The sequence below is a fragment of the Lepidochelys kempii genome, chromosome 20 (genome assembly GCF_965140265.1).
Source record: "Lepidochelys kempii isolate rLepKem1 chromosome 20, rLepKem1.hap2, whole genome shotgun sequence".
In the NCBI taxonomy this organism is placed as follows: domain Eukaryota; kingdom Metazoa; phylum Chordata; order Testudines; family Cheloniidae; genus Lepidochelys; species Lepidochelys kempii.
The window spans coordinates 736,642-764,332 of record NC_133275.1 but is presented as its reverse complement, the minus strand read 5'-3'; the positions used below and the strand labels follow the sequence as shown (position 1 = coordinate 764,332).

Genomic DNA, 27,691 nt, shown 5'->3' with positions numbered 1-27,691 from the left:
TACAGTCACAGACAAGACTCCTCCCCGAAATCACCTGTCCTTTGCCACAGCAGTGTCAGGGAACGATTCACTTACCCAGACCCGAGAAACAGGTCATGATAAATCATCCATGATGCTAAATGCCAGGCTAGGTGTATGCCTTTCCTGAGGCTGGTGGGGGAGAGTAGGCCTCATAACTCTCTCCAATGACACCTCTTCTCTAACCAGGGGTACAGTTAACTGAGGCCTGAAGAAAGCTCAGTTCATCCCTACTGGCCAATGAAGGGTCAGACACAGAACACACTAGGAAAATAAGGCATGGGTGTTTTGGACAGTGTTGTTCCAGCCTGGAAGACGTTGCAAAGTGCCAGATACCTGGTGTTAGAGAAGGAATTAAAATCAATAGCAGCAGCTTTAGTGAGTGAGCAGGGGAGGCCTGGAGCAGATTTCCATTAACAGCAGAAACCATGGAAAATTCTCCATCTTCCCTAAAAAGAAGGAGAAAGGTGCACATTTTTATCTTACCTCCACTGGCAGCTGTGAGCTCCGTCCGGCGAACAAAGCCAAGGTATCCAGTTCTAGCCCAAAGTGTCTGAGCAGCATCGCCAAAGCTCAGACGAGTGTTGAAATGATCAGCTTGAAGGGATTCATTATCATAGATGGTGTAGTAACCACTGGCCGTGTGGGGACTGTTCACCCAAATCTACAGAGGAGATAATATGGTTCTGAGACCCACACACCATGGAAATGGAGCCTTCTTCAAGCAAAAGGATTAAATGCATTGTACTTCACAAAGAAATCATTGAGGATTGAATTGTAAAAGGAAGTTCTCTTTATTGAAGATTTAGTTGGCACAGTAACTATTTGGCAGCCTAGCTCTGGGTGCCTGAAGAGCAGCCCAAGGGCCAAACACATCCTACAGAGTTTTAAAATGCACTTTCCAGCTGCCCTCCCCCTGTAATAGGAAGAGGATGGATAAACGGCAGGTTTTTACTGCTTGTGAATTCAAACAACAGTTTCTATTTATCTATCAAGACAGGTCTAACTACAATCAAATAATCAGAACAGAATGCAAGTTCAATTGCAAATTTGACAGTTTCTTTAGAATCCAACTGTCAGTTACAGTAATCCAGGTGCAGTACTCCACAGCTAAATGAAATCTGCAATGGAGTTAACCTTCATTTCTAAAATTATTTCTCTTTCCTGAGTTTTGACATTAAACATAATGCCCACACACAAGCTCTAGGCACTTAGATTTCTAAATACCCAGCAGCATTAACCCTTATGTATAAATAAACTCTGCCAACCAGCAGCCTCAAAATAATCAAATGGAGATAATATAGCTCAGCCAGCAAACAAAAACAGAGACACTCCCAAAACAGCAATTAAACCAGCAGCTACCTCCCCAAGATGAGAATCTCCAACAGGCCCCTTGGTCTCAGGATTGACTATAATCACTTTGACTCCAGGCAAAATCTAAAGGACATAACAAGGAAAGTCGGTAAATCAATTCATGGACTTCTGCCTGTAAGTGTCCAAAATACAAAAGCAGTTAGTTCACCTCTTGATTTTTGTGAGCATAGGTTTCACCTTCTGTGGAATGCGTGTACAGCTCTATGTGCACATCTACACAATATATTAAGAACTGACTAATGCACTGATGACTCTCAAGGTCCAAGCAAATGAGGGATTCTGGGACTGTAAATTCAGGACATCAGGGGTTAACTCCTATTATGTTTGAGAGTTTGCATAATGAAGTCTGCCCAGACCACTTGGAAAAACTGTTTCTATTGCTGTTACTTCGTTTAAGCAGAGGACTAACAGCCACGGCACATCCCAACGCATGCTGCCAGCCAGGATACAACAGACTGCTTACAGAACTCTGATAAAGTGAACACAGTTACTGTAGAATAGAACCAACCCCCACAGCCCTCACCCTCACATTGTTTCAGTGCATTGCAATATGCAAACTGCAACTGAAGTTACAGCAAAGCTGCTATTAGAGTGAAAAAAAGACTCCAGTGTAAGTAGGTTTCTCTGCACCAGGGAGTTAGTTCAATGGTCATCTCTCCCATGCCATACTGCATGATTGGCTTAATACAGATGCCTCCCTGAACTACAAGTTCACATATAAAATGTTTCTGAAGGACATAAACACACATGGTCACATGCTCTGCGTGCCAAGCCATTAGGAAGGGGATGTGAAATTACCTTCCCAGATTCTGAAAGCAGCAGGCTCTGTGGAGCTCCCCTCTCTACCAAACGCACTCTGAAGGGAAAAAACATGATGATGAAAAGCAAGAACTTCATTTACCATCTACGAAGAAGGAATCTCATGGCCAACACAATATTCTCCAGGAGGTTATGTAGAGGATGAATAATAAACAAATGTAAATACAATGTACCTGTCATGTCTTAAGGATTTCAGATCTACATACACTGTGGTAGGGTCAGGCCCAGAGGTTCCCTAAAAGATAACATTAAAGAACATGTTAATATTTTCTGTTTCTAATTATATGACAGTCACTGGTAATTAATATAAAGTGTAAAAACTATACAGAAGAGCAGACAGTTATATGAATAAAACCCCCCACAAACAACCAACCACCTTCCTCCCCACCCCACTCCCCACACACAAAGAGCATTACTTTTCGGACACTGACTCCCATGAGATATTCTGGGAATTGTCCAAGCTGGGCTGTTTGATTATATAAATGCACTGTGTGTGTTTGGGCTACCTGGAGAAGTGCCCTCATTTCTCACCCACCCATGTTAGTCTCTCCGTCTCCTGCTCAAAGATCATCATACACAGGCCCTTCCTTTTAGGGTTTGTTTCTCTTTACTCTGTTTTCTAGTAACTCTTCAAAGAAAAAACTCAGAAAATACCAAACTGTTTCAAGTCTCATTTTTTAAAAAAATCAAACAACAATGACAAGGCTGGTGCTCAAAGCCATTGCACTGACAAAGACAAGCTAATCCATGCCCATACCAAGGCAGGAGCTCTCAAATGTTTCCTTATGCCTCATACAGATGCCAGAATTCATCTTCACATTTCCCACCCCAGCAGCTGCACCAGAGGGAGTGCTAGCATAGACAGGCTGCCAGCCGATATGTCTGTTCTGAATGCTCCAACCATCACTCCTACCTGTGGAGTGGCAATGCTGGGAAACTGGAAAAAAAGTGCTGGAATAGATACAACCTTACAGTAGGCCACACCTTGAGAGAAATTATCCCATGGCACTACCCCTTGCATTCATGACTAACATCACTGTGGCAACTGCAGTTATTGCTTACAGAGAAATGTGAAAGTTTGGAAGTATATCAGGTGTTTTTAGATTCTTTAATGCAATCTGGCAGCTGGAAACAAGGAGGCACTGCCTGCACTATGCACCTTGGTGCTCTCCACAGAGCACCAGAGAGAGCTCAAACTCTGGTCTGAGAAGCGAAGTTAACAATTTAGCAGCATGTGTTGGTTATGAAGAGTTTGCCAATTCAGAGCTCAATGCAATCTGGAAACCTGGTGCCACTGACAACATAATGGTCTTCCACATTAAATACCCCTTTGATACCTGTAAACAGATAGCTACGTTGACTCTTGACCCAAAGGTGGTGCTCACAGCACGGGATGACAGGCCAATGTCTTTGAAAAGCTTGGAGAAGGACTGAGTGAGAGAAATTCGTGGCCGCTCTTCTGCAACAACCACACAGGTCCGGACACAGGACAGATTAATTCCTCTTGCCTGCAGAACCATGATAAATGCAAACAATTGCTGCTCTGCCTCTAACAAACGAAGCAGAGTCCCACAGAAGACTGTTTGCCCCCTCCTCCACACTTAAACAGCTCCAGAAGTGAAGGATACCCTCCCATTACTCCACTCATGATAAATGTACCTTACTGTGTCCCTGTTGGCAGGCTATCAAATGTGACTCTGATCAGGCAGCCCAAAAAGCATAAATGGAATAATGGCATTTTCAATTCTGCTTCCTATCCAGCTATAAGGAATATAGCTTTCTGCATTTCTGTAGTACCTCATCCCTGAATTTAACTAAGCCTCACCACACCCCTGCTGGGTAGCTCAGGATCATCACTCCCATTTAGAAGATGAGGAAAAATGGAGGCACAAAAGGATGAAGTGACTTGCTGAAGGTCACACTGAGGCTACAGCAGAGCTGGGCACAGACCCCTCAGGTATGTGCTCTAACCACTGGAAGACATCACTGCTGCCTCATAATTAAAGAACAATGGACAGCACTACCAGCTTTGCAGAGCTTCACAGTAACCTATGTGACTGGGGATATCATGCAAGGTATGAAACCTCAGAACATTTTGTACAGTCAGTGGTGCACGATTGAGTGGGGACTTTGTAGATGGAAGCACAAAGCCAGTTTTAGGAAAACAGATGCAAGAAGTAATCATAAACCTTGAGCATATTTATTTTTTCCTCCTGCTCTTCCAGAGAGTTGTGCGGCTGCTTAATGGATTGGCCAGCAGATATGCTGTATCTTCAGCTGGCCTAGAGCCCTTCAGCAGGCTGATGGTATATAGCGGACTATTCATGCAGCATGATGCTGCGGCTACTGCCTCACCCTTCTAAGGTTTGTTCTAACAGTCATCTCCATTTGCTTTAGCACAAGACTGGATACCGACTTTTAAAATCAGTGTAAGATACTGACAAAGGTTCTTACCTTTAACATTTCGACCTGATTTCCAAGTCCCTTTGTGCACAACTCCATGACTGAATAGGAACAGAAAGTGTCCCTTATTTTGTACTGACTGACCGTGGAAAGCCAGAGGAAAAGATTGGATTCCAACTCCATAGGAGGAATTAAGATGGACTGGTGACCAGAATACACGCTGCCATAGAAGATTAGAGAGAAAAATTTTACTCTAGAAGCTGGTTAGCATTAAGTCTGTTTTTTGTTATTTTTGGTCACCGATACATAGGGATGTTAGGCCCAAACGTAGGTAATGGGATTCCATGTCTGGGATAATTTGATGACAACACTAGTGCCCATCTCCTTTATAATGTGCAGCAACATTCTATTCATAATAAAAACACCTTGTAACTGAGAAGTAGGGCACACAGTTCCCATTGCCAATGTGAAGGAGAAATGCAGGCTCTGCAAAATATATTCCATCATACTATGAAACCAACAAAAAAAAAAATGGGAGAAACTTTCTAGAGCTAGTAATCTCTTGCAGTGCATCTATACGTTACTAAGAGAAAAACAGTCACACTGGATAGATCTTAAAACTGGAAAGGAAGGGGGTCATGTTATTGAGCATCCAGAGCCAGATCCTGAGCTGGTATAAACTGGAATCATTCCACTGAAGACAATGGAGCTGTGTCAATTTATACCAGTTGAACATCTAGCTCTCCATTTCCGGTTTTAACACCGATCAATATCTTACCCTTTTGTTTTCATTCCAACTCATACCTGCAAAGGCACCAGAGCGTAAAGCCAAGTCCGCAGTAGGGATCAAGACAAATGGCAATCTGCCGAGAGGAATAGAGCTCACACTGGAGCTTTATCGCCCTGCAAAGAGCATTCACTGCTGCGTGGGACATCTGTAACAAAAGAAAGGGAGAGATACAGTGTTGAAATCCAAGAACATAGGAATAGGATTTCTCTGAGTCAGCTGGTACGGTGAGATATGGGCTTGGTTTCCTAACAATGCTACTCCACAAATTAACTACCCTTATCGCACATGGTGAGTGCAAAACATTGTAGAATCTTCCACACAAAGCTCTGTTTATCTTAGATCATTAAAGCATGTTATAAAAGGAGCAGCAGCTTCAGTTTCTCACTGTACACCTCCCACAGCATCTGAGCCCAGCCAGCACCCCACACCAGAGCCTAAGGGCTAAGTTTTTACGCCTGTTTTTTTCACACCCTCTTCTCTGTTACCAACTGCCAGAGCTACTCTCTGCTTTCAGTGGAGGCCAGCGAATGCTTTTCCAATAGTTCACTGTTAGCCGAGACTGCAAAGCGACACCATCATCATTCCCTGACCACCTAAATATGCGATTCTTCGTCAGCCTGGGCACCTGAAATCCTGAGGCTGCTTCTGACCTCAGTCTTCCTGCATGGCAGCACAAGGCAGAGCTGCTTTACCAGCCTGAAGCCAGGCTGCATTTTTTTGGATCTGCCAATACGTAGCTTTACTCTCCCAGTTTATTAGCTGGGACAAGTGATCTTTATATCAAATCACAAGACCCACTTAAAAAGAAAAAAAGTTTCAGCCAAACAAAGACTATATGAGACCTTCTTTCCCAGCAAGTGTTCCTGTACCTTCACTCCCGTAAGCATGCCTGTCGTGGACACACTAAAATCTAGGTATGCCAACATCTCTGGTGTGGGTGGTTTATAGAGCTGAGGTAGCCGCTTCCTGGGCAAGTCATCTGTGTGGGTAAGAAACAAAGTCTTATGATTCTGTTGTTTCTGAATTGGGATTCTTAGGGATGGTGGAATTTTCAATGACTAGGATGATATGAATGCGGGAGAAAAGCAAGCCTTCTTGATAATTAACTGTGGAATTACCTTCCACAAGAGTGACCAACATGTCTCGCTGCTTTCAGGAGAAAGTGCAAGGGCCATTTCTAGGTCAAAGCTTTCCCATTAAAAAAAATCTGTCTGCTCTTGGAAACGAGGAGAAAAGAATCTAGCTGTGTGTGAGAACCCTATTCATTTGGACTGTAAGGTGCTCTGATACCACTCTGAGGAGTAAAGGGTGGGGAGATTCAATCAATGTTGTGAGGCACTGCATCAAATACGTAAATGCTATCAAGATATTACACTTGTCATGTGCCATTCAGTGCTTGTCCTCTCTTCTTCTGAAGCTGCCAAAAAGGGGGTCAAGCCAGTGCTAACTATGACATGGATACCTGTTCTGAGGCCACTAACTCCACTAACATCAACTGAACTTTCAATTTTACCCCCATGCTATAATTCTACATGGGGCTCAGCTCTGCACAAGGAACAATTAGAGTTTCCAGGGTCAACCATGGGTCAGATTACAAGGAAATCCCAGCCTTGTCTCTAAACACTCTTTGTTCAAATTAATTCAAGAACATTCAACATTTTTAGTCTAGGGGCTAGAAAATCTTGCGACACCCTCCCTGCTCCATCTGGCATTGTATCCTTCCCACAAATTGCTTTCCTCATTCACAAATGTCAAATCTCATAATAGGAGACTGTCTGCACAGCCCCCACCTTCTCCGCTTTTTTTTTAATTGTATAAGGGTGTAAAAGCTGCGAGCAGCTGAACCACGGTCTCTCTGAGATGTTTTTTCTGAGCATTTAAGCCCCCAGAGCAGCCAGTCAGATCATGTCTGTATTGGCAACGTCAGAACCCCTTACAGAGTCAATCAGAATCCCCACGCACAGCTTTGAAAATCTTTGAAATACTTGGCAAAGAGAAGCTCTCACCTGTGTCAGTGATGGTTGGCCAGGTTTTCACATCCACAGCAGCAGCTGCCTCTCTGGATTTCAGTAGTCTCATTAAGGTCTGAGTTGTGAGAATGCAGGCAGCTTTGCTGACCTAAAAAAATAACCAACCAATGATTGCTAGAAAGTGAAAGAGAAACACATGTGGCCTTTCAAGCCCCATAACTAGTGGAGGCTGTGGGTATGCTTGTGCAATGCACTTTCCCCACCTGTGGGTTGTTTGCTATTCCAAAACACACCACCCTGCTCAGCCAAGACCCCAAATTCAGACTAAAATGCAAAGTGGCAAGATCTTTGGACAGGCTGAGTAGGGATGTTATGTCAGGTAGCAACTGGACAGTAGCTCTCCTTCCATACCTACAGAGTCAACCTAGGCCAGTTACTGTAATTAGTAGGTAACTTGTAGACTGGCACTTGTCTAGTAGTCACTTAAAGGTACAGTGTTGCACTAAGGAAGTGTTATTTACTCCTTCTCATAACACAAGAGCTAGGGGGTCACCAAATGAAATGAATAGGCAGTGGGTTTAAAAACAAACAATAAGAAGTATTTCTTCACACAATGCACAGTCAACTTGTGGAACTCTTTGCCAGAGGATGTTGTGAAGGCCAAGACTATAACAGAGTTCATAAAAGAACTAGATAAATTCATGGAAGATAGGTCCATCAATGGCTATTAGCCTGTGTTTGCCAGAAGCTGGGAATGGGCAACAGGGAATGGATCACTTGATGGTTACCTATTCTGTTCATTCCCTCTGAAGCACCTGGCACTGGCCGCTGTTGGAAGACAGAATACTGGGCTAGATGGAATCATAGAATATCAGGGTTGGAAGGGACATCAGGAGGACATCTAGTCCAATCCCCTGCTCAAAGCAGGACCAATCCCCAACTAAATCATCCCAGCCAGGGCTTTGCCTTTGGTCTGATCCAGTATGGGTGTTCTTATGAGTTATTAGGTGGTAACAAGACTGTGGGTCATGTAAGTTAGCCTATTCCTGTTACCATGTATTTTGCAGCAACTTGTGTCACCCCTGTTACAGCCAGAGGAAGCGCTTTGTTATACTGAATTCTCATTTATGAAACAAAAGTTATACAGCTAGAGACAGTTCATTCTGACCCAAGAGGGTGTTCTAATATACTGCAGCCATGAAAGATAGCATAAGAGATTTCATTCTTACTACTCTCCAGATCCAAACATCAGAATAATGGTGCCCCATGGGTGCCAGGCCCATAGGTTGCAGCTTCCCATTACTCACATCTACAATCATTCGCACAGTGGGCAGCGTCGCAGTGAGGTTCTGAGCATGAGGTGGTCGAACGGTCACAGGAATGCAGCCAGCATACAAACAGCCATAGAACGCAGCGATTAGTTCAATGCCTGCAAGAACACAAGAGGCTGTCACACAAGTGCTGACTGATGTCCTCGTGACACTAACCTCTACTCCAGTGGTTCCCAAGCCGTGGGCCATGCCCCCTAGGGGGGCACGGAGGAATTTTGGGGCGGGGGTGCATGGCAGAGTCTGGGTCAGCCCCCACAGGGGGGTCCAGAAGGGAGTGCCCACTCTGACCCCAGCCCAGACACGCCCCCAGCTGCTCTGTCTCCAGGCCACTCCACCTAGAGTCCCAGCTCCTCCCCCCGCCCCAGTTCTGCCCCCAGGTCTGCCTTCAGCCCAAGCTCCTCTGCTGAAGCAGCCTTGGCTGTGCAGCAATGTGGGGGGGGGGGACAGATTCCATTACTGGTAAGGGGGGCACGGAATCGCTGATTGGAGCACTGCTCTGCTGAAAGCTGCATCATCTCTGGCATGCTGGATGATGGCATAGTGAGAGGTGAATGTATGTATCGAGGACCAAGTTGCTGCCCTGCAGATTTCGGTTATCTGGGCCAGGAACACCGCTGATGAGGCCTGAGCCCTCGTGGAGTGTGCCATAAGAGCCGGGTCTGGTATTTTGGCCAGCCTGTAGCACATATGGATACATGACATGATCCAGGAAGGTATCCTTTGAGATGAGACTGGCAGTCCTTTCATCTGGTCTGCCCCCACTACAAACAACTGGTTCGACTTTCTGAATGGCTTAGTGCGCTCAATGTAAAAGGCTAGTGTTGGCTAACATCGAGAGAGCACAGCCTCTGCTCACGGCTACTGGCATGAAGCTTAGGATAAAAAACAGGCAAGAAAACGTCCTGACTAGTGTGGAAGTGACACACCCTTAGGAAGAAAGGCCGGGTGAGGTCCGAGTTGCACCTTATCCCTGTGGAAAACTGTATAGGTTGCGTTAGAGGTAAGAGCCTTTAACTCAGACACCCTCCTAGCTGATGTAATAGCAACCAGAAAGCCTACCTTCCACGACAGATAGAGAAGGGAGCAAGTTGCCAGCGGTTCAAATGGGGGCCCCCATCAGTCTGGAGAGGACCAGGTTAAGGTCCCACGTGGGGACAGGCTGTCTGATCTGGGGATGGAGCTGTTCCAGACCCTTGAGGAACTGACCAACCATAGGGTTGGTGAAGTTGGAGCGTCCAGACGCTCCCGGGTGGAAGGCTGAGATAGTAACGACGTGTACCTTTATGGAGGACGCTGCCAGGCCTTGCTGTTTCAGGTGCAGAAGGTACTCTAAGAAGTACTAGTAAGAAGGTACTAACACGGCTGCTACTCTGAAATCTCTAAGATGAGAGGCAGAGGTGCCTGGAGAGGCGGTATATGACACTGATCACACCAAGTACATCTTTTCCACTTCGCCAGATACGTGGCTCTAGTGGAGGGCTTCCTGCTGCCGAGGAGGACCTCCCTTACCTGTACTGAGCACGGAAGCTCCATGGGGTTCATAGAGTTCATGAGGTGGAGGGACTGCAGGTGGAGGTGATGAAGGTGAATGATCAGGTCAGGGAGGAGAGGCAACGTGATCGGGGCATCCACCGACAGTTCCAGGAGCGTGGTGTACCAATGTTGTCGAGGCCACATTGGTGCCACCAGAATTATCTCTGCCCCATCCCTGCAAACCTTAAGTAGGACCTTGTGCACGAGAGGGACCGGGGAAAGGCGTAGAGCAGGCGGCCTCCCCAGGGTAGCAGGAGTGCGTCCATGATTGAGTCTGGGCTGTGTCTCTGGAAGGAGCAGAACATTGGGCACCTTCTGTTGCTCTGGGTGGTGAACAGCTTGAACTGGGAAAACCCCCACCTTGGAAGATGGACCACTTGTGATTGCAGAAGGACCTGCCGAGACGGTCCACCAGTGTGTTCTGAACTCCTGGTAGATAGGATGCTTCCAGGTGAATGGAGTGGGCTATGAAGAATTCCCATAGCTGGAGGGCTTCCCAACATAGGGGAGAGGACCAGTCTCCACCCTGCTTGTTGATGTAAAACACGGCCATGGTGTTGTCCGTCAGAACTGCTACATACTGACCTCGTAGTTGGGCCTGAAGGGTCTGGCATGCTAGTCGCACTGCCCTCAGCTCCTTGATATTGATATGGAGAGAGAGCTCATCCTGCGACCACAAGCCCTGCATTTGGAGGTCTCCCAAATGTGCAACCCCTCCCAGAGTTGACACGTCTATTACCAGTGACAAGGAAGGCTGAGGGCTGCTGAAGGGGACTCCTTCATACACTGTCCGAGGGTCAAGCCACCACTGAAGGGACTCAAACACCTGCCCTGGCACCGTGATGACTGAATTCAGGCTGTTGCGTCCCGGGCGATAGGCCGAAGCGAGCCTCGCGTGTAGAGGCCTGAGCCTCAGTGCAGGCTGTCATGTGGCCGAGGAGACTCAGGCATCCCCTTACTGTGGTGGTCGGGTATTGCCGGAGGCCTTGAAGGACATCCATCATGGCTTGGAATTGGGACGCTGGCCAAAGTGGTCTTGCCTGAACAGAATCTAAAACTGCCCCGATTAATTCTGTTCTTTGGGTTGGTACTAAGGTTGACTTGTTCAAGTTGAGAAGGAGACCCAGTCTCTCGAATGTAGATCTGACCAACTGGGCTTCAGACTCCACCTGCCCCCTGGTGCGGCCCCTGAGCAGCCAGTCATTGAGGTAGGGGTATACCTGCACCTGCCTCCAATGGAGGAAAGCAGCCATGACCAACATGCACTTGATTGATGAACACTTGGGGGGCTATTGAGAGGCCAAATGGAAGGACCGTGAATTGATAATGTTTGTGGTCGAACATGAAGCGTAGGACTCGCCTGTGTGCAGGCCGAATAGCTACATGGAAGTACAAGTCTTTCATGTCGAGGGCAGCGTACCAGTCTCCCGGATCCAGAGAGGGAATAATTGTGCCCAGGGAGACCATGCAGAATTTCAACTTTATCACAAACTTGTTGAGTCCTTGCAGATCTAGAATGGGTCTGAGACCCCTCCCCTTGGCTTTGGGGATTAGAAAGCATCAGGAATAGACCCCCTTGCCCAAGGAACCTCCTCCACTGGTCCCATGGCAAGGGGCGCCTGCACCTCCTGGATAAGGAGTTGCTCGTGAAACGGTCCATGAAGAGGGACGGGGAAGGGAGGTAGGAGGGAAGATAGGAGCAGAATTGGAGAGAATACCCCATTTCTACTGTACAGAGAACCCAGCAATCTGAAGTTATCTGGGACCAAGCATCGCAGATGTGGGACAGACAATTCAAGAAAGACGGGGAAGGATCCAGAAGTGAGGCTGGTGCGCTGTCCTCAGGCACAGCTTCAAAAGGTCTGCTTGGAAAACTGACGATGGTTTAATCGGTCCCTGGCCCTGCCCAGGCAGGGGGCTCAAAGGCTTTCGTCTGCCATTCCTGCCCCTTCTATAAAAGTCCTGCCTTGGCCGAGGAGGATAGGAGTGCTGCTGCTGAGACTTGAAATGTTTGCATTGGGTTGCTGGGGTGTGCATATTGAAGGACTTCATGGTAGCCGTGGAGTCCTTTAGGCCATGCAGCCGAGAGTCAGTCTGCTCCATAAACAGATCTGCCCCATCAAAAGGCAGGTCCTGCATGGTCTGTTGAACCTCAGGCGGGAGTCCTAAGGTCTGCAGCCATGAGCTACACCTCATGGCGACGCTGGAGAACAAGATGTGCGCCGCCGAGTCCGCAGCGTCCAGTTTTGAGGCCTGTAAAAAGGTCCGTGCCACCACCTTTCCCTCCTCCACTATCGCTCCAAACTCCTCCCTGGACTCTGTTGGCACCAGCTCCTTAAACTTAAGCATCGAGTTCCAGGAGCTGAAGCAGTATCTACTCAGAATTGCCTGCTGGTTGGCAATCCTGAGTTGCAACCCCCCCATGGAATACACTTTGCACCCAAATAAGGACGCTTGGGGTCCTTGCACTCAGCTGCTGGGCTTGTTGTCCCTGCCGCTCCTTTTCATTTACTGCAGCCACCACCAACGAGCAAGGCTGCGGGTGTGTGAAGTGGTATTCGTACCCCTTAGATGGGATGAAATACTTCCCAGCCTCCATCCCTCTTACCACGAAGGGTGTGGAGAGGGTCTGCCAAATGGTCTTAGCATTGGCCTGTATGGTCTTGATGAGGGGTAGAGCCACCCCCGATGGGCCTTCTGGGGCCAGGAAGTCGACCACCGGGTCCTCCGACTCCACCACCTCCTTGGCCCGCAAGCCCATATTTTGCGCCACCCTGCGAAGGAGGTCCTGGGGGGCACGGCTGTCTATGGGGAGCGGTCCAGAGACTGAAGTGCCTGCAACCGCCTCGTCCGGGGAGGATGACGAGGAGGCTAATGGGGGAACAGGGTCCTCCTGATCCTCTTGGTCTCCAGTGGCCTCCTGTTCTGTCTCTTTGTCAGGGCAAACCACACCTGGATCAGGCTCAGGAGCTGGGGTTAGTTCCAGGGGAGGTAGTGTGACCGGTATGTACTCGGCACCCCTAGGGGTGGGGCGACTGGCTGATGCCTCCGGGACCTGCGGTTCAGAAGTTGCTGGACAGGAACCTTTGGATTGGGCGCCCTGGGCCTTGTGGTATGCCCACGGGGTTCAAAATGGCCACTGTGCTGGTTTCAGCCACTGCCCCGGCCATGGCCCTGCCCCCATGTCAGGCCTTCCAAGGCCTGACCAGTGTTGGCCCCACTCTGAGTACGTAGACCCCGTCTCTCAAGTCCAAAGACAGGGACCGGGACCGCAATGGCCAGGACGGTGCCGAACAGAGCTGGACTGGGGAGCAGTGCCGCAAGGTTGGGGAGCGGTGTCACGATTTGGAGTGGTGCCGCAATCGGAATCTGTGCGGTGATGCTGACCGGTGCTGGGAGTGGGACCTGCTGCGCGACGGGGATCGGCGTGAGGATCAGCATCGCCATCAGGAGCAGCGCCGCGACTTCACTGGCAGTGCTGAGGGACGGAGCTTCACCAGTTTTCCTCGAGCCAGTGACACATCTTGCGGTACCAGAGGCTTGGCTCGAAGGACCGGGGACTGCGGTGCCATCATGGTGATGAGGTCCCTCATGGCCTCAAAGGTGCCTAGGGTGGACAGCAATTCCACCTCCTCAATGACCTGGCTCGGGGAGTCCAATGGCACTGGACTCAGCGGTCCCCGTTCCAAAGTCTTCAGCCCTGGGTGCTCTTCTGTGGGACGCACCCCATTGGCCAGCTCCAAAGGGGTGGGTCTCTGAGTCAAAGATCCACTCCTCCCCTGCTTCCAGTGCCTTCTATCACTGCCGCCGGGGCGCTGCGCGCCGATGAGCTCAGTGCTCAGTCTTGCTGCGCTGATGTAGGTTGCAGTCTAAGTGCCGTCTCCACAAGGAACTGCTTGAGGCAAAAGTCTTGCTCTTTTTTTGTTCTGGGATGAAACCCTTTACAAAGGCTGCACTTGTCCGCTTGGTGTGCTTCCCCCAGACACTTTAAGCAAGCATTGTGGGGGTCGCCCGTTGGCATGGGCTTATTGAAGGACTTGAAGGGTTTGAACCCTTGGGATTTAGGTATACCTTGAGTCCCAACGGGGAATGCGGTTGGGGTGAAGGGGAAGACCGCCCAGTTCCAACAGCTATCTCCTGTAACCGAAAACACTAAAACTAAACTTAATGAGGTGTGACAAAGTTCCTGCTCTACCTTGGTGGGTTTTGCGCTTATTGGTGGATTTGCTCGCCTTGGAGCTTCCCGGCAGCACTCAGCTTGGCCGTTTTTCTGAATTCACAGTTCAGGTTGACTCCTCCTGTGTCTGACCAGGAGTTGGGAGGATTTGGGGGGAATCCGGGCCCGGCCCCTACTCCGGGTTCCAGCCCAGGGCCCTGTGGAATGCAGCTGTCTAGAGTGCCTCCTGGAACAGCTGTGTGACAGCTACAACTCCCTGCAGCTACTTCCCCATGGCCTCCTCCCAACACTTTATCCTCACCATAGGACCTTCCTCCTGGTGTCTGATCATGCTTGTACACCTCAGTCCTCCAATAGTCCGTGTTCTCACTCTCAGCTCCTAGTGCCTCTTGCTCCCAACTCCTCACATACACACCACAAACTGAAGTGAGCTCCTTTTTAAAACCCAGGTGCCCTGATTAGCCTGCCTTAATTGATTCTAGCAGCTTCTTGAATGGCTGCAGGTGTTCTAATCAGCCTGTCTTAATGGTCTCCAGAAGGTTCCTGATTGTTCTGGAACCTTCCCTGTTACCTTACCCAGGGAAAAGGGACCTACTTAGCCTGGGGCTAATATATCTGCCTTCTATTACTCTCCTATCGCCATCTGGCCTGACCCTGTCATAGAGGCTAGGAATAACTGTGAACTAAACTAAACTGAAAGCTAGGGAAAACAAGGAGAGCTTGCTAAACAAGTCACCGCAGTTCCAATGACTGTCACTGGCGGTAAGAAGGAACTGAGGAGGTCCCACATTGGGTCGGCAGGGTCATATATTGAGAGCCATGAAGGCACCACTCCATGGGTGCTGCTAGGGACGACTGAAAGACAGCCACCTCTGTGGTGGAGAGTAGCCACCAAATGGCATGCAGAACATTCTCACAGGAGCAAGGCCTCAATATGTCCACACAGAACAGACAGGACCCAGAAGTCCCTTGGAGTACGGACAACCCCCGTTCTCCATTAGATCCAATGTGGCCACAAAAGAATTTTCAAATAAAACTTTGACAGTATCAGTGGGATCTTTGATGTCCACAGGCACAAGACTTGAGCTTCTAAGATTTCATCTGAAAGGCCAAGACACAGTAATATACACAGAACTCAGTGCATCTGTCGGAATGAAATCAAACTGAGTCAGCCTTTCCAGGATTCAATACAGCCTAGGGATGCCAAGCCTGATGCTGAGACCCCTAATGCACCCCAGTCCCTATGAAACATAACTACTTGGTGTTAAAACCAGACCAGTTACATGGTCGACTCCGGGTATCACCATTCAACAATGAAAGCAGCATCCGCACTGGGAGTCTTACAAGTTTTGAAAGTTGGATTAATGGGTTGTTGTGCATTTTCCCAGTATGGATTCTGGCCCGCACCAACATGACCTTACCAGGAGGATAGAGTAGCACCACATTGTCTCCTGCATTCAGATGTCCCTTGTCATACAGAACTGATGCAATTCTCTCTGCTCTCTTGTGCAACTGGAGGCATGTGGCTGTGCACACAGGAGTTCCCTTGAAAGGAGAGAGAAATGTACTGAATAAGAGCTGGGACAGCACAAGTCAGCTGCACAAAGGGCAGCACAGACGGAAGTTTATACAGTCAGAGTCAATCCATACCCATTAGCTACCATGGATAGACTGTGGGTGCCTGATGGGCCATTTATCCAGTGTTTAATGTCACCGAAATGCATTGAACTGATCCTACTCCTAGGAAATGTCACTTATCAGGGACTTGATTCAGCAGGGTTCTCCTGCACTTACTGTGCTATGCAGCTCCCTGACAACACACACACAAACTGAACTTCTAAGGTGGTGCAAGGGCTGATGGGACCTGCAGTCTCCAGGCGGTTTTAAAGCAAAGTGCAGCAATTGTTAAAGAATGAGCAGTATCTTCTAACATCTTCAGGTGAAAAAGGCTTCCAGTTCTGAAGAGTTAAACTTTAAAATTAACCCAAAGCCTTAGGTTGCATGTTAAGGTTTTATACACTTCACCTTGGAGACCTCAACTCTCTCTCTCACACACACACACACACACACACACACACAGAGTGTGTGCACGCACGCACACTGGGAATTATGTGAAGGAGCATGAGCCAGGAAAGTTTATTGAAACATCCTTCTGATTGTAGAGCTTCAAATCCCTCAAATCCCTGCCCCTTCCACAGGGGCAGAAAAGGGAGAGATTTCTGCAGCATATATGCAGGGAGGAGGAAGCGGGGAGAAGAAGAGATCAAGAATTTGGCATGGCTCCTGAATGATCCTCTGAAAAAAGTTCTTTAAAACATAGGCGGAGCAGCACCTTGACTCTGGTCATTTAATGATGGCACATTTATGATGTTACACAACACGAAGAGATGATGCTGTGAAGTTAATGAAAACTTTCCACATCAATGTCATGTTACCTCTGTAGTTACAGTGGCCATGACGACACTTCCATCCTGATGGCCAAGATGCACCCCCCTCACCTGAGACCCAACCCAGCCTTAGACTGTGGCAAGCTCCAGTTACGGCTGTAGAGGTCCCAAAACTGAATGTAGGACACCAAAGTGTGGATCATAGCCTCTGCCAAACCAGAGGCACGATAAACTGAGCCCAACGAAAGAACAAAACAAAACATGCTAATCCGTACCTTGGCGTTTAGCAGAAGGAAGAGCATGTGATCAGGGGTTGCTTGAGCTCTCCATTGTAACACCTCCGTCAGGAACTGGTGCTGCAACGAGAGGCAGTAGTGAGTGTCAGCACAAGTGTGCCGAAGAGGACAATTTCACATCACTCCTCCGTGTTTTATTCAACTGGGGCGTGAAATGCTTTCCCACATGCTGGCCACAATAACCGTCTGGCTGTAGGGATTTACCTTTCTAACCAAATCGTTGTCTTCTATTTGTCCAAGGTCCCTCCCAGCAGCCTGAGCAATGCGCTTCCCAGCAACCAGGTTCCCCACCATCACAGAGGCAGGGCCAACACCTGTTGGCAAAGAATAGCCGCACAGCCTTGTCAAAGGATGGAAACATTCAGAAACACTGGATATATTTTACAGTCTGCTGGGTGCAGTGCAGGCTAATGGTTAAAGCAGGGAAAAGACGTCAGAGCTCCCAGCTCTGGCAATGACTCAATGCATGACCTTGGGCAAGTCACTTCACCCTGGGACAGACTCATTTTCTCCTGCCTGAGAATTGGAGCTAACAAAACTACCGCCACCCCACAGGTTTCCCCCATGGGGAGATGCCAAGTGACTTCATTATGGGGTCAAACTGCTGGGGGAAGGAGGAATGCAGAAACTGGAAACATCCTAGTGAGTCATGTGCATTTTAGACGATAATAAGGCTGCATAATTGGGGTTAAAATGAAAGGGCATGGGCTACCTTGCTTTAGGTGACCCTGTGAGACAGGCTAAGTGCTGCACCAACAGCCCAGAATTACAGCATATAACCTGACCTACAAGGAGGTGATGCTAGCCTTAGCCTCCTGTAAAGCATGTGGTGTGCACTCAAGTGGAATGAGGATGAGTGAGCAGAGTGGAAGGCTGCCCCCCAAGACCAGGCTCCTCGAGAAGCATGGCAGCCACAAGGGTGGTTGAAGAGAACCCTGGAAGTGCAGAAGGGATTTCTTGCTGGGCTACCAGTCTCTACTTCAGAGGCCTCCTGCTCATCAGGGTAGTGAGCCTTACCTAGGATGGGGTTTGAAATGAGTTTCTGACAAACTGATACCCTACCAGGCCTGCCACTGGTGCAAGAGTCTCACTGCAAACCCCAGCAGCTAACACACATCTTAGCAAGGGGAACACAAGTGAAGCCATTAGCCTAATTTTCTAGGCCTGAGGCAAAAAGGTTCTGAGTTTACCCCTTGCATTCAAGCACTTGCCAGCATTCGCCAGGAGAGAAACACTCCGAGTTACCTGGTTGTTTCTGCCTGGGTTTTGGCAAGTTGGTCACACATGTGTGCGGGCACATGAGGATGTTACACGGGTGCAGCGAGCCCTCCAAAAAGTGCTGTTTGGTTTGAGAGATATGGATCCCTCCGAGAGGAGTTTTTGGCAAAGTGTTGGCTGGTACCAGAGCAAGACAATATACGCCCACTTGGTGAATGCTGTCAATTGCCTAGAGACAGAAAAGAAGAAGTTGCTCAACTGGGCAGAAGCTAGTATTATTGGGTGTCCTGACAAATTCCAGGAGCTTTTCCTGTATTTGTAAGCTCATTAGCTGCAGTGACCATCACTTTGTTCTGTATTTGTACAGTGCTTGGCACAAATGGGTTCTGGGCCATGACTGGGAATCCTAGCATCTACTGCAATACATACAAACAACATCTTGTTTGTAAAAAACAAAATCAGAACATAAAACGTCACTCACTTATGGGCCATAAGCAAATGCCAGGCAAAGGCAGTACACAGCTGTTCAGAGCAGCAGTGTTGGCTGCTTGCCTGATTTACCAAGTACCTGTAAAATGGATGTTTGAAAGAAGTCTTCTTGCTGCCCCTCAGAGCTTTAAAGACAAATTCCTGGCTACCTGGAGGGAGTCGCTGCCCTCTGCCTTCAGCAACACACCTTGAATACATTACCTGGAGGGCAAGTACTATAGCTGTAGTGTAAATAGCCCATGGAGAGAGTGGCAGAATGGAGCAGGCAACAGGCTAATCTCTGAGTGCCTTCCCTGGTTCCAAAACCAACAAGGCAGGAAGAGCACACTACCCCAGCCAGACTATAAACATGGGCACTGTGGAATACTAGGAAATGAGTAAGAGCCTGTTAGTGTCTCCTCCTTTACAATCCATCCCAACCACAGCACCAACTTTTGGTCATGAATGACTCAAATCTCAATCTGTCGAAAGCTGGTGACTCATCTGTTTCTAGTGAGTTTAGGGTTTATTTTGCAGACTCTTCAGCCCTGGAATTAACTATCAGCCTCTGCCTCTCGCCAGTATTCACACATTTTAACATATTACTCAGATCAGTGAATATAGCTAACATCCTGTAATTACTCTCTCACAAGCAAAAACTCCAAAACCAGGATTTGCCACTCATCCTGCATACACCATTTTCTTAAGAGCCAACTGTTTTGGATGTTTTACCTATTTTCAGTTATCAAATGGTTCCCAACACCTTACTGCTGCAATTGCTTCTCAGCTGATAACAAGTGCATCTTTAAAGAAGAATTGTTCTTAGAGCACCAGCATGATGTATGGGGCTAGGAGCCAGAGACCCCCGAGTTCTAATCCAGGTTCTGCTTTGGGGCACTGAGAAGGCAGTTTCACTTTTCTGTGCCTTGCCTGTGTAACAAAGGTAATGCTGATCTACCTCATTAAGGATTGCATTAGTTTGAGCCTCTGCTGCCTTTCCAGGACCTCCAAGACACACGGTCAGTACAGCCAATGCACATTACACACCCAACTTGCCATCTTCTGCCAAGAGGAATCATGATGATGGCCAGAAAGTGGCATCCGTCTGAGGCACGCTAATGTCATCTGAGTTGTCCACGTGCTGAAGGGGGGTGGGGGAAGGGAGGTGGTGTGCACACACAAGCCCAAATCTCTCACCCAGGTAGCTGGGCTCTTACCTGCAGCACTCGGCTCATCCACTGAAAACTGTCCTCTTCAGAAGCATCTGGCCGCTGCTCTGCCACCACCACGATCCTCTCATCATAAAACACAGAGACTGAAAACACAGCAATCCTGAGGGAAAGAATGTGGATCGGTAAGAATTACCATCCCACTTCCCTGGGAACACTGAAGTCCTGGAGATCCAAGGAAAGAGACTGACACTATGCACTAGCTAGGGAACAACTTCAAAGCTCCAGGGGCAGGGGAGAAAGGAGACGGTGAAGTTGAAACCACAGCAAACAGGGAAGGTAAAGATCATATTGGCCAGGTAAGTGAGTACTCCCACTCCGCAGAGAAGCTTCCTACATGCACACCAGCACTCTATTCTCCGGCTCCAGCCATCATGTGCCCATTCCAGCCTCTGCTAAATGTTAAACATGCCAGGATAGAGAAGGGTAAAATTTTCCAAAGCACTTAAGTGAACTAGCAGCCTAACTCCCACTGGCCGTCACTGGGATGTGACATCCTTTTGAAAACTATCCACAGCAAATATTAAATAAAATCCCAGATCTCTGGGAAAGAGATACAAACCAACTGGTTGCAGACCATGAGCCAACCACTAACTATTGGGGATCTGGAGGAAACATTCCCTAGGGGCTGTTATCCCAGAACTCCCCACTACAGGGTTTCTTGCACCTCCCTCTGAAGTAGCTTGTGCTGAAACAGTGTCAGAGAAAGGATACTGAATTAGACAGACCCCAGGCCTGATCCAATGTTGCCACTGCCATGGAGACTGAACAGTCAAGGAAACATTTTCTATGACTGAGGTCAAAAAAGTAACCCAGTTAAGAAAAAACAGGCAGCACAGAACATAACCACCCTGTCATGTTTTATTAAGAGACACAGACAAAGCCTGAAAAAAGAGCTGGGTTTCATTACCACTAACCTTCCTCTGTAGACTGTCTTTATTGATTCAACTGCTAATCCGGTTGCAACAATGTCATCAGCATTGTGTCTGCGCCCACTAACTGTCAGCAAGCCATCCATTTTTCCAACCACAAACACCAAGCTACCCTGAAAGGTAAAGGACACAGATACTCAGATGCCTTTGCTAGTTCATGCATCTTTAGTGATTGCTTTTGTGCACTGTTAGCTCAAACGCATTTGTTATAAATAGATTTAACAGCACTTTCTTTTTAGACTGGCTTCTATGAAAGAGAATTTAGATAAAATCATCTACATTATTCTAAAACTGCACAAGTGTGAATCAATTATAGAGCCCAAACATTATAGCACTTTTGTGCTAGAATTGGGAAACTAAGTTTTGTCTGGTTTAGCTTATGAAGAACTATGGGCTGATTACTATCTTGCAAGATGACAACATATTACATTTTGAAATATTTTTTATAAATAGACAATCATGTCACAGGTATTTACAATATATTTTGAAATTCCCTCTTGAATAGTGTGGGCGTGGCCAAAATCGGAGCCATGAAGTTGAGTGATACAACTATGGGATTGTGAAAAACTTGAAAAAACTTTGCCTGCTCCGGCTCAGTAAAGCTCAGTGGTTTGGCACACAATGCCTACAATGAGGTTGTATTAGGGTAATGTATTGGAAAAACAAGTTACTACTGGGGCAAGCAATCTCAGGCACCTGCCCCAACAGTCACAGCAAGTTAACAGTTTGCTTTGGTCACCAACTGCTTTTCTTTTTGGCATTTCAAGCCATTAGTTTTAACATCAAGATAAAACCATCAATCCAAGCACAAAAGCTATATGACGTACAGGTCCAACAAACCCCAGCAAGCCTGAGCGGACGAATGGCAGGTCGCCCACTGGAGAACCAGCCGAGTTGACAGGAATAACCTGAAACAGAAGACAGGCTACTGAGGGAGTTGATTCTCTCATCCTGGGATATACACCCCCCCTCCCACATCAGTGTGCTGCAGCAAGAGTCACACTAGATGCAAATGAATTTTGAGAAATAAATCCTCTCCTGCTACTGGGTTTTCCTCTGGAAAGTCTCAAATGACCAGCTATAGCATGGTGTCCCCCGGAGTGAACTTCACTTACTGAATCCTACCTCTGACATTAACTGGGATAGAAAAATCACTATGCTGCCAGAAGCCCGGATAAAACACCGATTTCTCTCTGACATGCAGATGAGGACTCTATTTGCAAACTATCTAATGCCATGAACTGGAGTAGAGCAAACACTGGATGTCTGATGCTCCCATTTTTGCAGTAAGCTAGTACATTTATCTGCAATAGAAGTTCTTACTGTTGTCATTGTTGCTGCATGGCGGGAAATCTTAGCAAAAAAGGAGTGCAGGTGATTTCTAATTGTAACAAGCCTTCTAGGGAAAGTTTTCCCATATATACAGCCCAAATATTAACACTATTAGTTGTTATAGAAATCAAAAGCCTCCGCAGGAAAATCAATTCCACACTGAAGGCAGTAGGAGAAAGCCAGCGACACAAGAGAAGGCAAAAATCTACCATATGATACAGACCTCAAACGTGTTCTTTGTCACCCCGGCCAGCCCATAATACATCATCCCTCCTGTTTTGGAGCTGACACAGATTTCACCAATCTCATCTGTTTTACAGAGCTGAGGAGATCCATCAGGTTTCACAATGCACATCATTCCTAGAGCAAAGCACACTCTGTTACACAACTTAGCACGCAGTGCTCAGGGGCCTTTTTTTTTAAAAACCACCTGACACATTTAAGCGTGAAGAATGGTTAACTTTTTATTAAGTAGTGGCAAGCAGGAAAAAGTTGTGAATCCTGGAGCTGAACATGCATGGACATTTCATCAGGGTACTGCTCCTTAAATTAAAGGCTTCACTACCAACCTGTGTGCCACGTGGATCAGCTTCAAAGTTTGCATTGCCATAGAGCATAACACAAAGGAATATGCTACTGAATTTGCCTGAGCCCCGGGCAATAACTTACTTTTAAAGATCAGGACTTCCATGCAAGCATCTTACAATATTATACAAACACTAGACCCTCCAACCCCCTGCGAAGGAGCGAAATATTCTGTCCATTTCACAGATGGGTAAGATGAAGTGAGGAAAAACTAAGCAGCTGTCCCAGCAACTCACAAGTCAGCAGAGGCAACAACAGAAACCAAGGCTGAGATTTTCAGAGCTGTCTTGGGGATCTCAATGCTCAGTTGCCGTTTGTTTTAAATGAGCATTGCATGTCCAGAACCCATTAGGTGGTTTGAAAGCCTCAGCCCCAGAGGTTCACTCTCAGCCCCAGCTCCAACTGCTACATCCATGCCATCTGCCAAAGGGTGTTTATGGAAATACAAGGCCCTGTGCACGCTCACCTCCCGGCATCACATGGCCAACATCCTGTACCGTGAGAGCAGAGTTTTTGTCTTCAGTGTTTACGCGAATGACACCATAACTTAGCCCATTCATGGACAGGATGGCTCTTCCGGGCAAGGGTGCCCCAGGGACACCAGGCCTTGAAGGAAACAAACCGACATGCTGAAACATCAGTAAACACATGACATCATTAAGCCTTGACAGGGAACACATACACACAGTGACATAAGGATGCTTTTCTGGGTTCTTCTGTGTATCATTTTGCGACATATACTGAAATCCCATTTCACAACTGAATTAATTTGGGGAAGAGTAAGGGATACCAGCTGAGAGAGCCATGCTGATAAGGGAGTTGGAAAAGCTTAGTCCTAGGCCAGTACAAGCACTGCGAAAACCAGCCAAAAGCCCTGTGGAGCAGCTCTTCCATCTGGCCTTCAGGGTAATCTATTGCAGGGGCCACCTCCTAGGCTGGCTGATTCTTGCTTTGTTTACTGCAGGAAGGGGCAATGGACAGGAACAGAGTATGAGAATGATTTCTTTCCCCAAAACAACGTATAACGCTATCGCAGAGAAGTGCAGCCCCACACCAGCAACTGCTGGCAAAAGTGAGAAAATAAATGCCTGCTTCTCCCAGGAGCTACTCTGCTACTGGCTTTTAACTACTAGACAAAGAAGAGCAAAGACTCATAGCTTTGAGAGAAAATTCTTCAAGGCCCTGATTCAAGCAAGCACTACAGTTCGTGTATCACTATGAGCATGTAAGAAGCCCCACTGGATGCATGTGAACAAACATTAGTTGGGATCACCTAATATAGCACAATTCACAACACAAGGAAACCCACTGCTATTATTTAAAGGGACACTGGCAGGTCTTATATGACCCAAATATTTAGGCTGAATAAAGTAAAAGCTAGGACCAAAAGAAACATTTCCATGACTTGTCTTTTTTTTTTTTTTTTTTAATTTATTCCAGTGGGAATAGTTAAACAAAAACAAAAAAACCCCTCAAACATTCCTCCAGCTCAAGCCCTGCAAGGGCCTGAAAGTGAAACTAAAAACTGTCAACAAATGGAAACAGACTATTCCTTATTTCCTGCCCTCAGCTGAAAATGCAAAAGAGTAAACAAACAGTAAAAAGTTCAAATTTATCTCAGTTTCAGTAGTCTCAGGAATTACTTATAATATAGGAAAGGAAATTATTTAAACATATTTTTAACATGTCCCTTTAATATGGACATAGGTTAGCAGGATGCAATGCACCGCAGTACCTCCGTATTGCTACAGTCATGGCTTCTGGAGATGTGGCACATGGACAAATTGCCTCAGGTTTCAGCCCATGGCTCTGAAACAAGCTCAGGAAAGCATCGCATGAGGAAACAGACCCTAGAAGGTAAGACAACATTTTAAACAGTTTTTGAAATTGAAAAAAAAAATTATGCTTAGAAATTACCTGGAAGTAAGTAGTACATTTTTATTTAGGGATCTTGTGAATTGCAATCTCATTTCTAACTAAGGGCACATTTTTCAAAAGTAACTTAGGCACTAAGGAGCCTAAGTGAGTCACTGAAAGTCAATGGAACTTGGGGTTCTAAGTCATTAAAGTAGAATATTTAAAAGGCCTAAGTAGACTTCAGTCACCTATAACAGTAATAAGACACCAGTACGTCTTTCTCAGAGCAGCCACTATTTCATTATAAAGTTGTACTGTATTTCTGTAATCCTGGACATCCCTAAAAAAGTTTTTTTGGGAAGTATTGTACAAAAGATTATGTACAAGACAACAAATACTATTATTCGGGAAAGCCTCAGAATGGAGGCTGTGATTTAAGGGGCTCAACTGCTGCATGGGTTAAAAAAAAGACGGCAACTTTCCATCTACATTCTTTTAAACAACTTCCAGGTTGGTTTTTTTGAAAGCTAATGCATTTATGCACCTAACCCTACCGTAAGGGGATCAGTTTTGGTATAGAACTGACCAAATCAGAAAGATACTTCATACTTCAAACTAACACCTTGCTGGCTAAGGCCCAAACAATCTTCCTCCCAGCCTGTTCCAGAGTTAGTACATATAGAGATACTCAGGGATGACAAACATCTTCCCCATCTCCCCCATATTAACGCACGTCCACTGGCTCCATTTCCTTCCACCGCACAAATCCAAAACAGCCTTAACTGTATTCAAATCTCACTCCTCCAGTCAGTGCCATCTGGACAGACATTCATTAAGCCCCATAATCACCAGCATGCCATGAAGATCTGTTGCTCATTTCTTTCAACACCATTTAAAAAACCCACATCCCCTGTGTGCAATTTAGAACCACTCACACCCCATTGCCAGCTAATGTGCCTATTCCTGTTCTCTTGCCCACTAGACAAATCACTGCACTAACCTTTTAATCTTTTTCTGCCAGAATACTCTATATTACATACCAGAGCATCCAGCTGTCCCTGCTGCCTGGCCAAGTCCTCTGTTCCTATCACCTCTTGCAATACCATCCTTAAGATTCACACTTGAAGGGACACCAACAACTTAACACAAATCACCCTTCTGTCTGAACACCTTTCATCTATAGTTACTGTAACTGAAAGTTTAGGGAAAAGGATTCCCTGTATACATTCCCAGTTTGTGTATTTGAGAGACACAGTTGGTAAGATTTTGAGGGCTCTTGACATCATGAATTGCACTGTTTGCCCTGTAGCGTCAGGCAGTTTCCCTTGTTTGCATGGGTCTTGGAGAGAAGCATTTTAAAAATAGGAAAAAGTGACTGTACAAGCCTAGAACTGGCAGGGGAACTCTGGGTTGGGTGTGGAACCTGAAATCCTTTACCCTTGTGCTTGGGGCACTGAGGCCTGCCTTATTGGACTGTCAGACAGCTGCCTCAGTTTACTCCTGATAGAAGCCAGTACACGGAAGCGTGAGTGGCGGGTAAAATAGGCCAGAGAAGGCCTTGCCTTCCCTGGCGCTGCCGCCGACCTGCTGCTGGATACCTGGGCCACGGTGGCCCCAGCCCTTCCCCGTGACCCCCACCGCCTCCTGCACTCCATACACCCTTGTTCCTGCTGCTTGCCATGTCCCTCCTCCTCAGGTGTTGGGTCCAGTGGCTTGGCGGGGCCTTCAGAGGCAGGAGGAGCTGGTGCTAGGGGCCGGCAGATTCAGTCCTGCCCGGCGCTGGGAGAGGCTGGTGGCTCAGCCCTGCCTGGCTCTGGGAGAGGCTGGCAGCTCGGCCCGACTCTGGCAGGTGGGGGAGCCGGTGGCTCGCCAGCCCAGTGCTTGGGGAGGTTGGCGGCTCGGCCCAATGTGGCTGGGGCGGGCGGGTGGGGTTCCTCCAGTCTCGGGGCCCCCCTGGGTCAGGGCTTCTACTTTTACAGGGTGGGAGGGGGGTTTCGGGGCTCCGGTGTTTGGGGGTGGGGCCCTGGGCAGAAGGGGTGGGGCCAGCAGGCTTGCCTCCCCAAAACAGGGGTTCACCTGCCACCCATGCATGGAAGTGACTGAAAACATGATCAGAGGAACCTCTCTCATGGCAGCCGTGTGAGGGAATACTCACAGGGATTAGCACCGTCAGTTACAATCAGCATCCTCAGAGAACTCAGGCTGACATCTCTTTGGTCCCGATGAGCCATCATGGCCCAGTGCAAGTCTCGACACTTCACTAAAGCCACCTTCGCTGCAAACGAAGGGAGCAAATGAAGTTAGTACAAATAAAACCATTTGCTGAATGCTTTTTTCAGTGAAGCTGCAGGGGCCTAACACCAGTATCCTCCCATTAGGGCAAGTATCTTCAGCTCACAGACGCAAATCCTTTTGCCCATTTGAAGGTTAAGTAACAGAGGTTGCAGGGATGGAATTCTCCTCTGATACGGGAGGTGAAGGTAGGGCACCCACACTACCAGGTCAAAACTGCTACTACATACTAGGCAGAGTGACTGTGGCCCTCCATGTGTTTCAGCTAGGGCTTGGGGTTAGCGGCCCCTGCATGTTGATGCCATTCCCCTGGCCTACCAGCACCATCTTGCAACATACAAACCTGTGGATTCCGCATCAAGCTCTCTGTGGCCTGCCCTATGCACACATTGAAAAGAATCCAGGGTTTTGGGCCACTTGGTAGGATTCTGACTAGCAATCAGGCAGGCTCCCAAGCTTTAAATAGAAGTGCAGTGCCCCACAAATGTTCGTCTGGAAAGCCACATGCTAGAATCTTAAGGAATGCCATTGTTACCTTTGTGGGTATGAACTCTCTGCACCCAGGAGAGTGGGCAGGTTTTCATCACAGAGTAGGGCACGCTGAGGGTGTGCAGCTTGTTCATTACATTCTGGAAAGCAGAGAGATTTGTGGGAAAGGGCCAACAAAATATATCCAATAT

The 27,691-nt window shown here is 47.5% G+C and overlaps 1 protein-coding gene across 8 annotated transcripts in view; it reads right to left on the bottom strand.

Annotated features, from left to right (window-relative positions):
- The window catches only part of DIP2B (disco interacting protein 2 homolog B), a 134,070-nt gene that overhangs the window by 10,080 nt on the left and 96,299 nt on the right, over positions 1 to 27,691 (bottom strand). For 7 of the 8 annotated variants that reach the window (XM_073319096.1, XM_073319099.1, XM_073319098.1 and 4 more), the window contains 22 exons: positions 27,547 to 27,640; positions 26,875 to 26,994; positions 24,598 to 24,712; positions 23,329 to 23,468; positions 22,501 to 22,637; positions 21,773 to 21,853; positions 20,931 to 21,058; positions 20,002 to 20,116; positions 18,344 to 18,545; positions 17,303 to 17,412; positions 17,078 to 17,158; positions 15,837 to 15,960; positions 8,682 to 8,803; positions 7,411 to 7,522; positions 6,274 to 6,383; positions 5,419 to 5,549; positions 4,666 to 4,834; positions 3,549 to 3,719; positions 2,385 to 2,446; positions 2,191 to 2,248; positions 1,381 to 1,455; positions 505 to 682 (listed from right to left, as the gene is read on the bottom strand). In XM_073319096.1, coding sequence (XP_073175197.1) covers positions 505 to 682; positions 1,381 to 1,455; positions 2,191 to 2,248; positions 2,385 to 2,446; positions 3,549 to 3,719; positions 4,666 to 4,834; positions 5,419 to 5,549; positions 6,274 to 6,383; positions 7,411 to 7,522; positions 8,682 to 8,803; positions 15,837 to 15,960; positions 17,078 to 17,158; positions 17,303 to 17,412; positions 18,344 to 18,545; positions 20,002 to 20,116; positions 20,931 to 21,058; positions 21,773 to 21,853; positions 22,501 to 22,637; positions 23,329 to 23,468; positions 24,598 to 24,712; positions 26,875 to 26,994; positions 27,547 to 27,640 — 2,635 coding nt within the window. Of the gene's footprint in view, positions 1 to 504; positions 683 to 1,380; positions 1,456 to 2,190; positions 2,249 to 2,384; positions 2,447 to 3,548; positions 3,720 to 4,665; positions 4,835 to 5,418; positions 5,550 to 6,273; positions 6,384 to 7,410; positions 7,523 to 8,681; positions 8,804 to 15,836; positions 15,961 to 17,077; positions 17,159 to 17,302; positions 17,413 to 18,343; positions 18,546 to 20,001; positions 20,117 to 20,930; positions 21,059 to 21,772; positions 21,854 to 22,500; positions 22,638 to 23,328; positions 23,469 to 24,597; positions 24,713 to 26,874; positions 26,995 to 27,546; positions 27,641 to 27,691 lie in introns of those variants that run through there. The other variant, XM_073319103.1, reaches the window with a different exon arrangement.